The 14,293-nt window shown below is 69.6% G+C and overlaps 2 protein-coding genes across 2 annotated transcripts; both read right to left on the minus strand.

Annotated features, from left to right (window-relative positions):
• Positions 1-249: 249 nt before the first annotated feature.
• TEDC1 (tubulin epsilon and delta complex 1) lies at positions 250-5,439 on the minus strand. Its single transcript, XM_070401015.1, is given in 9 exon segments — positions 250-955; positions 1,877-2,074; positions 2,465-2,551; positions 2,821-2,919; positions 4,127-4,282; positions 4,547-4,702; positions 4,704-4,750; positions 5,125-5,203; positions 5,299-5,439. Coding segments are annotated over 9 exon segments (1,287 nt in total). The 3' UTR covers positions 250-631.
• A 3,326-nt stretch (positions 5,440-8,765) lies between these two features.
• CRIP1 (cysteine rich protein 1) lies at positions 8,766-10,343 on the minus strand. The gene is made up of 5 exons (XM_070401133.1): positions 10,233-10,343; positions 9,259-9,353; positions 9,126-9,183; positions 8,987-9,033; positions 8,766-8,893 (listed from the first exon to the last, which is right to left on the minus strand). The coding sequence occupies exons 1-4, from the start codon at positions 10,270-10,272 to the stop codon at positions 8,993-8,995; spliced, it is 234 nt and encodes a 77-aa protein (XP_070257234.1). The 5' UTR covers positions 10,273-10,343; the 3' UTR covers positions 8,766-8,893; positions 8,987-8,992.
• Positions 10,344-14,293: the final 3,950 nt, after the last annotated feature.

Here is a 14,293-nt window from a genome sequence, read left to right on the forward strand (position 1 = left end):
GGGGGCAGGGCTGAGGCTGCCTGCGTCTCCGGGGAAGGGTTCCAGCAGCGGGGCACGTCCCGCACACAGATGCCTCTTTGTCAGGGCCAGCAGCCTCAGGCACAAAGCCCCCTCTGTCCACGGTGGCCTTCCCCTCACCCCGGTGCTGCCCCCGCCCCAGCTCCCATGCGCCCCCCGCAAACACCAGGCGCAGGCCCGGCCCAGGTGGCCCGGCAGCCAGGAGGAGGGACAGCAGACAGCCAGGGGGCGCCCAGGGCCCTGGCACCACCCAGGCTACAGGCCACACCTGCCGCTCCAACGCCTGGACCCTCTGGCCCCCACTGCCCAGGGTCCCTCCCCACCCCTGTGCCCAGACAGGGATGGCCGTCAGCTGGGCCCTGCAGGGAGGCCTCTGCATGTACTTCCGCGTCCTCGCTCGACCCACCAAGCCCTCAGCCACCGCGCTGGACGTGTCCTGACCCGGACGGGGGGGACGCCCATGCCGCTCCCACTACTGGTGCCGAGGGGCTGAGCTCTGTCCAAAGCAGGGATGGGCCAGGGCCGGAGCCCAGGGTGCTGCTCCTCCGTGGACCCCACGGCCACCCAGCCCGGACTCTGCGGCGCTAAGGCCAGGCCCGGCCACAGCAGGGCCTCAGTGTCTGGGCGGCGGGATCCAGATGAGGCCGGGCAGGGCTCCCGCCAGCCTGGCCAGCTGCTGCCGGCACTGCTCCTGGAGCTGGCGCAGCGTCTCCTCCAGGCAGGCCTCCCGGCTCCTCAGCGCCCCGATCACCTCAGCAGCCCTCAGGCCCGGGCCCCCGGGACGCCCAGCCTCAGTCCTCACCAGCCGGTGGGGCCTGTGGGGCCGGGCCCGGCCCCCGCCTCGCTCCCAGGCCTGCCGCAGGGCTGCCAGCTCCCGGCCCACGGCCTCCCGTGCGGCCTCCTGTGCGGCCTGCCGGGCGGTGCTCCACTCCGGCCCCTGGCCTTCGACCTGCAAGGGGAGAAGCCGGTGACATGAACGCCAAGAGCAGCCACAGGCCCGGGACACGGGCTTCAGGGCCCTCGCACTCGGGCCTGACACGCCCCCAGGGACCCGATCCCACGGCTCCCAGGGAAGCAAGGCCAACCCCGCACCAGCTCCAAGGCCGGCCCTTCCAGGCACTGCGTCACCCTCACCCCACCCTGCACCCCGAGCAGCTGTGGGCTCCCTGACCCCCCCAGTCCTGCAGGAGCCACGCCCTCAGGGTCACCAGCTGCAGGCCCACATCGCTCTCCAGGGTGGGGTCTGGGGCACGACTTGGGGCCCATTTAGAGCCCAGACCCCCCAGAGTTCAGACTCCCCCCCAGGGCACGCACCCCGGGGGCACCCACCTCAGCCCCACCTGCCACTCCTGGGCAGCCCAGCCTCCCGGTCCTGATTCCAGGAGGGGGGAGTGGGAGGTTGGGACTGGACCGAGGGACACTGGACTGAGGGTGCAGCTGGCTGAGGCCACCAGGGCTGGCGGGGGAGGCTTCACCCATGGCCCCAAGGAACGCCCTGGCCCTGACCCCCGGGGGTTCCCAGCAGGAAAGCACAAGGGCCCTGAGCCAGCCTTTCCTGTACAAAACCCCCTGCAGGCGTCAGCTGTCACCGCCTGGGGGGGACCTGAAAGCAGCAAGACCACCAGGCCCCTCGAGCCGTGCCCTCGGGCCACACTGAAGACCTTGTGGGGAAAACCCGCCCACAGTTCCAGATGCCTCAGGTGCTGCCCCTCCCTGCCCACCAGCAGGTTGAAGAGGCCCCTGGGACGGGGAGCTGGGTGGGGCCGCCGTGGACCTCCTCCTCCGCTGGAGTCTGACCCCTGAGCACACCACCCACGCCCCGGGGAACCCACGTGAACTCCCCGTGGTCTGGGAACGCATGCCGGCAGCCCTGCGCCCTCACCCTGGCCGCCCAGGCCGCCCGTCGGGCTCCCACTGCCGCCTGGAGCTCCTCCTGCAGGGCCTGCAGCTCCCACGCCACCGGGTCCCATGCACCAGCCCTGCGCCCACGCCCTCGGAGTCCGGGCGGAAACGTGGGCTGCGAGGCCTCCGGGGGGCAGGCCCCCAGGACCGTGTCCTGCAGAGGGAGACCCGAGTGAGGGCAGCACAGGCCTGGGCACCACACACACAGCCCAGACCCACCACCCAGCCGGGGGGGGGGGGGGGCCGGGGGGGGGGGTGGGGCGCAGAGGCCAAGGCCACACAGCCAGCCAGGCAGCTCCCAACACCCAGGTGGTCTGCAGGCCTGAGAAGTCAGCTCCCCCACAGCTGGCAGTGAGGGGACCACTGGACATTAGGAAGGAGCCTCTCCCTGGGCGCAGCACCGCGGGCCTCCCACTCCCCACGCCCTGGGTGGCTGTGGTCCAGGCCAGGGAGGGAGGGAAGGAAAGAGGGAGGGAGGGAAGGAGGGAGGAAGGGAGGGAGGAAGGGAGGGAGGAAGGGAGGTGGCGGGTCGCAGGGTCCTGACCATCCACTGCCAGAAGACCAGCTCCCGCCGCCGCCACTCCAGCGCAGCCTCTAGGCGGGCGTTCTCGCTCTCCAGCCTCTGCAGCAGCTGCAGCACAAACCAGTGAGCAGGCCACTCAGGCATCCCCATCACCAGGCAACATGAGCCCCAGGGGCCAACACCATCAGCTGGGACACCGGGTGGTCTGCCTTAACCCCAGCACCTCCCTGGCCCCGCCCCTGTGGGGCACACAGCAGCGGGTCTGCATTCCTGCCCCTGGATGGCCCAGGGTGGGAGAGGCCCGAGGACCTGCCCCCCCACACACACACACCGGCAAGACAGGAACAGGTCCCCCCACCGCAAGCACCAGCCCTGACCTGCAGGCCGCCCTCCGGGTCCCTGAGCAGCTCCGTTTCGGCGACAGACAGGTGGCCGAGGCTGCGGTCGCCGTGGCAGCCACGGGTGTACAAGTGGATCTGGAACGAGCAGCACAGAGCGTCTCACAGGTGAGGGACGCACCTGCCAAGTCGGCCCCGGGCAGGTCGGGCAGGACCGTCCTCCGCCGCGGGGACCGCACTGGCCCAGAGCCTGCAGAGGGAGGGGCCCTGGGCAGCTCCCCCACAGCCTCCTAACCCCGCCCAGCTCCGGGGGTACAGGGGGTGCAGAGGGCCACCTCTGCTTCCTCCCCTCCTCAGCTCGCCAAGTGCCAGGACCGTGTGGTGAGAGAAACAGCCTGTGGATGGGCTCGTGGTCCAGTGGGGCCGAAGGCGGGGCCCGGAGCAACCTGTCAGGGCCTGGGGGGCAGAGCGGGCTGCGCAGCCAGTGAGGCCTGAAGGTGGCACGCAGGTTAACAGGCGGCTGTGCCCCCAGCTGCAGGAGTGGCTGGAGCCGAGGCCAGGCAAGAGGGAGTGAGGGGTCCCGGGGGGCCAGCCAAGCAAAAGACCCCTTGCTGGGGTGGACGTGCAGGCTGGAGGGGTCCCGCACCGAGGAGGGAGCCCAAGGCCACCTGCCCAGCCACCTCTCAGCCCAGAACTGGCACTGGACCTGTGGGGGACACCTGTGCCCACCTGCTGAGCCCTATCGGCCTTCAAGAACCTACAGGAGCTGCCCACCACCCACCAGCCCACACCCAGGACACAGCGAGAGGAGCAGCTGCCCAGGCAGTCACTCCCCCAGGCCTGAGCCCGTGGCATTGCTCAGTGACACCCACCTGAGGCTTCTGGGGACCTCGGTGGACAAGACAGCCAAGCCCCTGCCCCACCGGCTCCCGCCCCACCGGCTCCCTGCCCCACCGGCTCCCTGCCCCACCGGCTCCCTGCCCCACTGGCTCCCTGTCCCACCGGCTCCCTCCCCCACCGGCTCCTGCCCCACCGGCTCCCTGCCCCACCGGCTCCCTGCCCCACTGGCTCCCTGTCCCACCGGCTCCTGCCCCACCGGCTCCCTGTCCCAGCCATGTCCGCCCCACCTGCCCTAGGCCCCTCCTGGAGCACCTGGAGCCCCAGGCTCAGGCTCCCGGCAGTGCCCAACCCGTGAGCCCGCCAGGCCCAGGAGGTCCTCATCAGCCAAAGGCCAAGGCCCCACCCATGCAGGGCCTCAAGGGACAGGCCACAGGCAGGGAGGGTAGCCCGGCAGCCGGAGTCGGAGGGTAACTGCGCTGCGTGGACAGGCCTCCGGAGGCACTACCTTGCCCAGGAGGGCGCACTGCTCCTGCTGACTGGCCATCAAGTTTCGCCACCGAAATCGCAGCTTTCCCATCAGCCACTGCAGGTGGCGCACGTCCACAGGGCCGGCGGCGTCCACCCGCGGTGCAAGCCGGCCAGGGCTGGCCAGGGCCCCACACTGGAGAAGGGGAACGAGAGAGGAGGAGGCTGAGCGCCGTGGGGTCCCCGGTGCCAGGGGAAGAGCCAGGCCAGAGCCCGTGGGCACACCCTGCCCTGGAGGAGGGTGGGCAGAGGCGGGGCCCAGGGGCAGCCCTGCCTCCTTCCTCACCTGGGCAGCCAGGATGACAACACCGACCCCCCACACCGGGCTGTCCCCGCGGTCTGGCGGCCGCACCCAAGGCCTGGGACACGGGTGGGAGGCTCACCCTCACCCCACACTCACCTCACACACAGGCATCTCGTCGCCCAGCCGCACGCGGGTCTGGGCCAGCAGCCGCTCGGGCAGGGGCTCGCGGGCCAGGAGCCAGGCGAGGGCCAGGAGCAGCTCGCGGCTGCCCTGGGACCCGTCGTCGGGGAGCCGAGCCAGCCCGGGCCGGGGGGTAGCCGTGGGCGCGCAGCGCCGCCTTCACCCAGCGGGCCTGGGCCTCTGCGGGCAGGAGGCCAGCTCAGGGGGCGCCCGCTGCACCCCGGCCCCAAGGAACCCCCCTCCCCACGACTCCCCAAATCAGGCCTGGAGGGGCGGGGCTTAACCTGGGTGGAGAGGCGAGAGGGGCGGGGCTTATGGGTGGGAGGGGCCGAGCCTATGAGGCGGGGCTAAGTGGGACTGGTGGGCGGGGCTTGCGAGGGTGGGCGGGGCCAAAGCCTAAGGGGCGTGAACGCTTCCCCGAAAGCGGGTGCTGCCTAGACGGGGCTCACACGGGGTGGGCGTGGCGTGGGGCGTGGTTTACCCTAGTGGGCGGGGCCAGTGGGTCGTGGGTGGTGCCGAGCCCACCCGGGCGGGGCTGGAGGGGCGGGGCTTACCCGGGGCGCGCGAGGCCGAGGCGCAGTCAGCCCGCAGCAGCGAGAGTACGCGGAAGAGCAGCCGCCAGAGCGCGGGCGCCTGCGGGGACGGAGCGGGGCGGTCAGCAGGCCCGGGGCCTCCCAGCGTCCGCCCGGGGCGCCACCGGGCCTGGCCGCCTGCCCCGCGGGCCTCACCGCTTCCGGACGGTCGAACTTGGCGCGGCGGAAGACCTCGGGGCTGGGCCCGGCGGGCAGCGAGCGGCTCAGCGCGGCGATGGCCTCGGGCAGAGCCCCAGCCGCGTCCGCCAGGTCCGCCCGGCGCCGCCGCCGCCCCATGCAGCCCGCGCGGGCCTTGAACTACCCGCTCCGCCGCGGCGGGTGCCCGCGCCCAATCCCCGCGCCGGTGCCGCCTCTGCCGCTCCCCGCGCCCAATCCCCGCGCGGGCCTGGCCACGCCCCCGGCTCCGGCCCAATGAGCGGCGGCCGCGGCGTGTGAGTGCCGTCCGTCCAGCCCGCTGCGGACGCACTTCCGGCCCAGCTGAACCAATCGGCGTTCACAGATCCCGGGTCCGCCGTTCACAGATCCCGGGTCCGCTCTGTGCGGCCCAATAGCGGCCGCACCCGACTCCGCCGGCCCGGACCCCCCCCATCAGCGCCTCGCCCCGAGCGGTAGCCTGGCCGCCGCCGCAGGGTCTGAGGCCGCGCTCGGGGCACCCAGGCCGCCGCGAGGGTCGCGCAAATGGGCAGCACCGACCTCCGCGGCGCCCTCTCGGGCCTGGCCGCCAGGGGGCGCTCGTGCCCGCAGCGCGCCCCGGGACCCGGTGGGGGCACGGGCCCTGGATACGCCGCCCCCTTCCCCGGCAGCTCAGCCCCGCCGCGCTCGGGGCCTGTGGCTCGGGGTGGGGCCCCGCCGGGAGGCCAGAGGCTCTCCCCGCAGATCCACACGGCCAGCTTCCCGGCCCGGCCAGCCCACCAGCCCCCTGTGTCCCGACCGCCAGCTCCCCCTCCCTCCCGCTACCGAAGAGCCTTTGGAGGAACCTGGGAAAGCGGGTGGGCGGCTGCGTGTTCCCCCGACAGCCCGTCCCGGAGCCTGAGACGGTGCCCACGGACACGGAAGTCACCGCGGCTCTGCACCCGCAGCCCAGGCGGCCGGCTGTGCGGGAGCCAGCCCGTCCCGGAGGCACTCGTGCTGCCGCGTGGGCGCAGGTCAGCCCGCCCGTGCACCGTGCACCGTGCACCGTGCGCAGAGCGGGCCGCTGGGCCTGGAGGCCCGGGGCTGGGCACGAGCGAACTTTTGTGGGTGCGACTCGTCTAGAGTGGACTGTGGCTGCAGCAGCCTGTGAACTGGTTACACACCATTGAATGTGCAGGTGCCGTTTATGGCATGTAAATTACACCTCAAAGCTGTAAATAAGACAGAGTGTGGGGGGGGGGGGGGAGAGGGAGGGAGGGAGAGAGAGAGAAAGGAAGTCAGTCTTGACCCCAGCCAAACCCAAAGAAAGTGCAGACACGCCTGACGCCGTCTTCCTAGTCCTCGCCTTTGCTCACCTGCTTCTCAGGCACAACCAGCTCTTCACCCCTGTGCCCCCATAACTGACCTCCTTCCCCAGCCTCCTCTTCGGGTGCCCTGGGTCCCCTGCCCTGGGAGCCGCCCCCCCCCCCCCCCCACGCCCCAGCCCCATTTACCAGCTCAGGGCGTGCTGCCTGCTCTCCGGCCCCACCATCAGTCCCCTCCCAGGTCCCAGGTCCCAGGTCCAGCTTCAGCTCAGGCCGAGACCAGCACAGGTGTCCAGTCTGGCCCTGCCTTCTCGATCCACAGCAGCCGAGGCCTGGCTGACCCGCTCTCCCTGCAGTCCAGCTCTCTCCACACTCACCCCAAGTTGCCTCCTGGGGGATCTCTGCTGCCATCCAGCGATCCGTGTCCCGTCAGCTCGGGACACACTGTCCTGTCCCCTGCTGCCCACTGTGTCCCCAGCACAGCCCACACTGTCCACTGAGAACCTCGCCTCAGCTGCCCCAGCCTCTCTAGCTCCCACCTCTGGGAATTCAGTGAGTCACTCCATCTTCCTTTTTTTTTTTCTTAAATCCTCCCCCAAGAACATTTTTTCATTGATTTTTAAAGAGAGTGGAAGAGAGACAGAGAGAAACAGTGTGAGAGAAACACATCGATTGGTTGCCTCCTGCACGCGCCCAACCAGGGCCCAGGCCGGGAGGAGCCTGCGACCCAGGTACATGCCCTTGACCAGAATCCAACCCCAGACCCTTGGGTCACAGGCCAACGATCTAACCACTGAGCAACCGGCTACGGCCCGAGGCTATATTTTTATCAATTTTCAGAGAGAGGGAGAGAAAAACATCTATCAATTGCCTCCCATACATGTCCCGAGGGAGGATCGAACCCACAACCTAGGTACATGCCCTGAGTGGGAACCAAACCTGAAACCTTTGGATGTCCGGGACAACGCTCCAACCAACCGAGCTGCCTGGCCAGGGCAAATCACCAGTCTGTCTCACACCCCACACTGCAAGCTGCCTTTCAGCCTCGCCCACCGCCCCCAGCCTGTCCACCCCGGAGCCTGTCTGCCCCCCAGCCTGTCCGGCCCCCAGCCTGTCCGCCCTGAAGCCTGTCCGGCCCCCAGCCTGTCCGGCCCCCAGCCTGTCCGCCCGGAGCCTGTCTGCCCCCCAGCCTGTCCGGCCCCCAGCCTGTCCGGCCCCCTAGCCTGTCCGCCCCCCAAGCCTGTCCGGCCCCCAGCCTGTCCGGCCCCCTAGCCTGTCCTCCCCCCAAGCCTGTATGGCCCCCAGCCTGTCCGCCCCGGAGCCTGTCTGCCCCCGAAGCCTGTCCGGCCCCCAGCCTGTCCACCCCGGAGCCTGTCTGCCCCCCAGCCTGTCCGCCCCCGAAGCCTGTCCGGCCCCCAGCCTGTCCACCCCGGAGCCTGTCTGCCCCCCCAGCCTGTCTGCCCCCCCCAGCCTGTCCGGCCAGGCCTGTAGGAGCCCCACCAAAGCCTTGGGGCAGCGCTGAGGCCGCTCCCAGGCTGAGATCACCCCTCTGGCTCTCTCAGCAGAGAGGTCAGCAGAGACTCGGGAGGGAGGGGTGGCGGCTACAGGCCAAAGGGGGACTGGGGGGACGGGGGACGTGGGGGAGGGCTCTGGGGTTGGCCAAGTCCGCAGCTGCGGCCGAACTGACACGGGAGTTTCCGGAAAGCCCCAGTGGTCACTGCACAGCCAGTCCTCATGCCCATCCGGGCACAAGGCCAATGAGGGGCAGTGGTGTCCAGGGGGGCAGATGGGTGAGGATGGGAACAGGGTTGGGGCCGCAAGAAGTGGGGAGGGCGGGCGAGGACACCCCACCACAGCTCCCTGAAGCTCAAAACCGGAACCAGCGCGAGCTCAGCTGACTCACCCTGCACTGGCCTCCCACTTCTGCCCCCGGGGCCTGGTGTTCCCGCTGACCTGTTGGCTGCCCATGCCTTCCCCTCGCCCAATGGGGCTGGGCAACTTGGGGCCTGAGAGCTGGAGAGCTGGGCCCCATGGGGCTGCCCAGGGTGGCCAGCCACTCCCCACAGAGGGCGCTGCAGCCTGCAGTGGCCCCCGAAGAGCCCCCAGGGCACAGGGTTGGAGTCAGGGCCTCCCCCTCCACCACTCCCGACAACAGGCACACACAGGCAGGCTTCCCAGCTCAGTTTATTGAGGGCGTGGGGTCTGTGGAGAGCCCCAGGAGTTACGGCTGGGCATCAGCCTGGAGGGGCAGCAGTCCAGGTCCAGGGGGCAGCCAGGGGTGGGGTCTCCACAACCTGCGGAGAGACAGGGACAGAGGTAGGGGCGGGTGGGGGCGGGGAGAGGCCATCCTGAGGGCTAGCTGGTCTGGGCATCAGGGTGGGCCGTACCTGGGTCTACTTGAAGGTGTGACTCTCAGCGCCACCTCGACCAAAGCCTACAGAGAAAACAGCGTGCAGGTGAGAGGTGGCCAGAGGCCTGGGGGGCTGGGTCAGGCGTGGGGGGCCCGTCGGGCCTCGGGGAGCTTACCTTTGGGTCCGAACATGGCGGCGTAGCAGGGGTGGTTGCAGTAGGGCTTGCCTTCATGCTGCAGAGAGAGTGGCCATGAGGGGCTGTCCCCCCCTCTCCCCCACCCCTGCTGCTGCCCTCAGGCCCCGCCTACCTCAGCATGGCCCCCGGAGGTCAGAGTCTTCCCGCACTTCTCACACTTGAGGCAGGGCCGGTGCCAGTCCTTCCCCAGGGACGTCACCCGCTCGGCTGCAGAAAGGGCAGACAGGCCCCCTGAGACGCTGCCCTGGGGGCGCAGGGCGCACCCCTCCTCTCGCTCCCGCTCTCCGGCCACCTCCGCCCGGGGCTCACCCCAAGTCTCAGATGGCCTTTGTGGTTTTTGTTTGTTTGTTTTTAAATATTTTTACTGATTTCAGAGAGGAAGGGAGAGGGAGAGACTCGATCAGAATCATTGATCAGCTGCCTCCTGCACGCCCCCACTGGGGATGTAGCCCGAGGCCCTGCACGTGCCCTTGACGGAAACCGAACCCCGGGACCCTTCAGTCCGCAGGCCGATGCTCTATCCACTGAGCCACAGCGGCCAGGGCGCCGGCCCTGGGCTTCGGGCGGGCCTGGGGGTCAGGAGGCCGGCTGGGCGGAGCCCTCAGACTCTGCACCCCGCGGGGTGGGGCCTGCGGGGCGCCCTCTCCGTGGCCCCGCCGACTTCCCACTTCCTCCTGCGCCTCTCAGGGCGGGACCCGGGCGGGTGGGACCCGGGCGAAGGGCGGGAAGGAGGCGCCCGGGGCCGCAGCGCCTGGGACAGCGCCCGGGGCGCGGGTTCCGGGTCTGTTTTCACTGGCGCGGGGCTGGGAGGGGGCGGCCGGAACCCCGCGATCCTTCCCGCCTCGGGGTCCCCGCCCAGGCTGCGCCGGGGAGGAGGAGGCAGGAGAAACCCCGACTAAAGATGGGGAGACCCGGAGGCGGGAGACGGAGGACCACCCCACGCGGGGGTCCCCACTGCACACCACCCGGCGGCCGCGGACGGGGCGCTTTCCCCGGGGCCCCGGGCGCCCCACCCCTGAGCGCCCTGACCGGGGGCGCCCCGTGGCCAGGCTCGGGGGGCCGCGTTGGGGGTTGGGGGGCGCTCACCGAAGTACACCTCCTTCTGGCACTTGGGGCACTTGGGCATGGCGGCGGCGCGGGCGGGACAGACCGACGGCGGGAACGGGAGGCGCGCGGACTGGGTGGGTCCCGCGGGGCGCTCGCCTTTCAGGGAACCTGGGACCCCGCCTCTGGGAGGTCCGCCCCTCGCGCCCCGCCCCCCAACTCTGGGCCGGGACCCAAGGACCTCGGCTGCAAGTCAGGGGGTGGAGAAAGGTCAGCGGGGGTCCGCCCGCCCCCCCCCCCCCCCCCGCGGCAGGCGCCCTAGGCTCGGTGAGCGGGCCACCGGGGAGACGCCCTGAAGCGGGGCGACTCCGGGGCCCAGCCCCCACCCCTGGCCCCGGGCGGCGGAGTCGCCGAGCCCAGGATGTGCGCACGGGCTCCTCACCGGCCTGGAGCCCCAGAGGACAGGCGGGAGCGGGCGGGAGGGCTCACGCGTGAGATGCCGGCAGGTGCGGCCACACCCCAACTCCCTCCCGCTCCCTGGGGCAGAGGCTGGAGCCGCCCGGGGAGCCCGCGGCGGGGGTGGCACCAGGAACTCCCCCAGGAACTCCCCACCCGGGCCCGCCCCCTCCACGGGACACACCCACCCCCTGGGAATCCCAGGGCGCAGAGGGGGACGTCCCGGGGGGGATTCGGAGAGGGAACTGCAGGAGAGCGGGCCCGCCCTGGGCTGGGGCCGGGGCTGAGGGGATGGTGGGCGCCCCACCTAGGCTGTCTCCAGAGTCCAGCCCACGGGGTGGGGGGTGGGGAGGTGTCCTCTTCTCCGGGGAAGCGCCTAGGGGCGGGGATCCGAGTTCGCTGACCTGGACACGCTGGCCCACGCCTCCCCGTGCCAGGCAGAGACCTGGGGACCCGCCCGCCCGGGGAATGGGGTGGGTCCAGGGGGCTGGGGCTGGGGCTGGGCCCGGGGTCCCCAGCCATCCTTGCACGGCCAGTGCGAGGGGTGCAGGTGGGAGACGGGGGACCCTCCCTGAAAACCCTCAACCCCCCGCCCTCCTGGTCACTCAGGCCCTCGGGTCGGTGCTGGGGGGAGGGGCTGTCCCATCGCTGCTCCCAAGCGTCCTTGGCACACCCAGCTTCTTGCCCTCACCAGCCCTCTCCCCGCCCCGCCCCCCGCCCCCCCCCCCCCCCCCCCCCCGCCTGCCCCAGCTTTCCCCTCTGCCCACGGCTCCTCCCCTCGGCCTCCACCGCTACCAGCGGCCTCATCTCCCCTCAACACGCCCATCCCCAAAAGTACATCATCCCTGGGCCCCTCTCGGCCGTCCCTGTGGAGGGGACCACCTTCCCACGGGGCTCAGGGGCTCCTGGCCTCCCCAGCAGACACTCAGCCCCGGCAGCACCCAGTGACCCTCCCTCCACCGGCCCGCCCTGAAGCCCACCTGCCTGCCCCCACGCCCTGCAGCCGGCTCCTGGGATACAGGGGCAGCCTGGGTGCCTCCATCTCAACACCTCCACCCTCCCCAGGAGACAGAGACCGGCTTGTGTGAGGGTGGGAGCTCCCAGGGTTCGTGGGTGATGGAGGCCACACCCCAGAGTCTCCTGTCTGTGAGGGGGCCACACTAGACCCCGTGCCCCCATGGCCTGCGCCCCCACCTCTCTCTGCTGGCTCCCTCCTCCCCGGGGCCCCCTCTCTGAGACCGCCGTTCTGCCCCCACCGGGGCTCTGCCAGCCCCGGGTCCTGGGGCCCCTCAGTGGCTGGCTGTCCCCTGCCCTCGGAAGTGGGGTGCCTGCTCTGCCCTGGTGGGACCCCCAGTCTCCCGCCCGCCCACCCTCCCCGGCTGCTCCTGCCACGTGGGGCCGCGGCCCTATCTGCTGGCTCTTGGACACCTCACTGTGGTCCCCGGAGCAAAGGCCACTGGCCGGACGCTCCATGCTCCCGCCGCCCTGGGTGCCGCCCAGGCCTTCGCGGAGGCAGTGGCCCGGAGCCGGGAGCCGCAGGGCGGGCCCTGGGTGCTGTCATCTCCTGGCTCCGGATCCGAACAGGAGGGAGGAGGAGACCAGTGGTCATGGGGCAGGGCAGTGGGGGAGATGGGCTTCTGTCCCAGGCCACACAGGCTGCACACACCACCTGCAGGTCCCAGGAAGCGGCCCCCCTGGGTGCGCTGGGCGGAGGCCTCGGTGCCAGGCGGCTCCGTCTACAGCAGTGGTTCTCAACCTTCTGGCCCTTTAAAACAGTTCCTCATGTTGTGACCCAACCATAACATTATTTTCGTTGCTACTTCATAACTGTCATGTTACTACTGTGATGCATCGTCATGTAAATATCTGATATGCAGGATGGTCTTAGGCGACCCCTGTGAAAGGGTCGTTCGACCGCCAAAGAGGTCGCGACCCACAGGTTGAGAACCGCTGGTCTAGAGGGTCAGCCAGTGATGGGTGCGAGGCCGTGTGTGTGTGTGTGTGTGTGTGTGTCCTTGCCTGTGGGCTCACCTGTGGGGGGGCACAGGCTCCTCTAGGACCACTTGGCTTCCCATATCTCTGCCCAGCCCACACCCCACCCACCACCCAGGCCCCAGCTCAGGGCAGGGGGCAGTGCACCAGCGGCGTCCTCCCCTCCCCCTCCTCCCACTGCAACTCCAACCTCACCCTGTGTGGGAGCCCCCCCTTGAAAACCTGGGTGATGAGTCCGCTGTTATTGCCGTTGCCATGGTCACAGGGCGGGAAACACGGGGGGCAGGGGGGAGGGCCATGGCCTCACCCTCCGGTTGGTACGCAGCGTGGTTTTTCCGGCACTGGATTCACACACACACTCAGGGACACACACACTCAGGGACACACAGGGACACACACACTCAATCAGGGACACACACACACACTCAGGGACACACAGGGACACACACACTCAATCAGGGACACACACACAGACTCAGGGACACACACAGTCAGGGACACACACACTCATGGACACACACACACTCAGGGACACACAGGGACACACACACTCAATCAGGGACACACACACACACTCAGGGACACACACACTCAGGGACACACACACTCAGGGACACACAGGGACACACACACTCAATCAGGGACACACACACACTCAGGGACACACAGACTCAGGGACACACACACTCAGGGACACACACACTCATGGACACACACACACTCAGGGACACATACACTCAATCAGGGACACACACTCATGGACACACATACATACTCAGGAACACACACACACTCAGGGACACACACACACTCAGGGACACACACTCAGGGACACACATACTCAGGGACACACAGTCAGGGACACACACACACTCAGGGACACACACTCAGGGACACACACTCAATCAGGGACACACACACACTCAGAGACACACACTCAGGGACACACACACTCAGGGACACACACACACTCAGGGACACACACTCATGGACACACACACACTCAGGAACACACACACTCAGGGACACACACACTCAGGGCCACACAGGGTCACACACACTCAATCAGGGACACACACACACACTCAGGGACACACAGACTCAGGGACACACACACACACACACACACACACACACACGAGCCCTCCCAAAGCTTCATCCACAGACTGGTGTGCCCCTCCAAGTCCCCTGCGCCCCCAATCTGTCCTGCCTGCCCGTGGAGTGGGGGCCCCATACCAGCTTCCGGGGCCGTGGGTGGACAGCCCCTGCCTCCCCCAGACTCCATGTCCGTCTGCGGCGTGGCCTCTCGTCATCCCCCAGCCCTGGGCCCCGCCCGGTGCAGGCCTCCTGCTTGCGCCAGGCACCGGCCCAGGATGCAGTGGGGGGCGGTGCTGACCCGGTCCACCTGGGCCCACCGGACTCAGGACCAGGGGCCAGGGCAGGGCCTTGTCAGGCCCTCCACCCCTGACCCCACTCTTTGGTGGGTGCTAATTAATGGCACATGTTGCAGGAACAAATGGAAGAACTGAACCCCCTCACATACCCCAAGGTGCGGCCCCAACTTGCCCGCCCAGTGCTCCCAGCAGCGGCCAGCGGGCCCAGGGCCTTGTCTGCAGCATGAAGGACAGAGCGGCCAGGCCAGGACACAAAGCACC

The sequence above is a fragment of the Myotis yumanensis genome, unplaced genomic scaffold, assembly GCF_028538775.1.
Source record: "Myotis yumanensis isolate MYYU_CA2020_CCGP unplaced genomic scaffold, mMyoYum1.0.hap1 SCAF_1, whole genome shotgun sequence".
Classification (NCBI taxonomy): Eukaryota; Metazoa; Chordata; class Mammalia; order Chiroptera; family Vespertilionidae; genus Myotis; species Myotis yumanensis.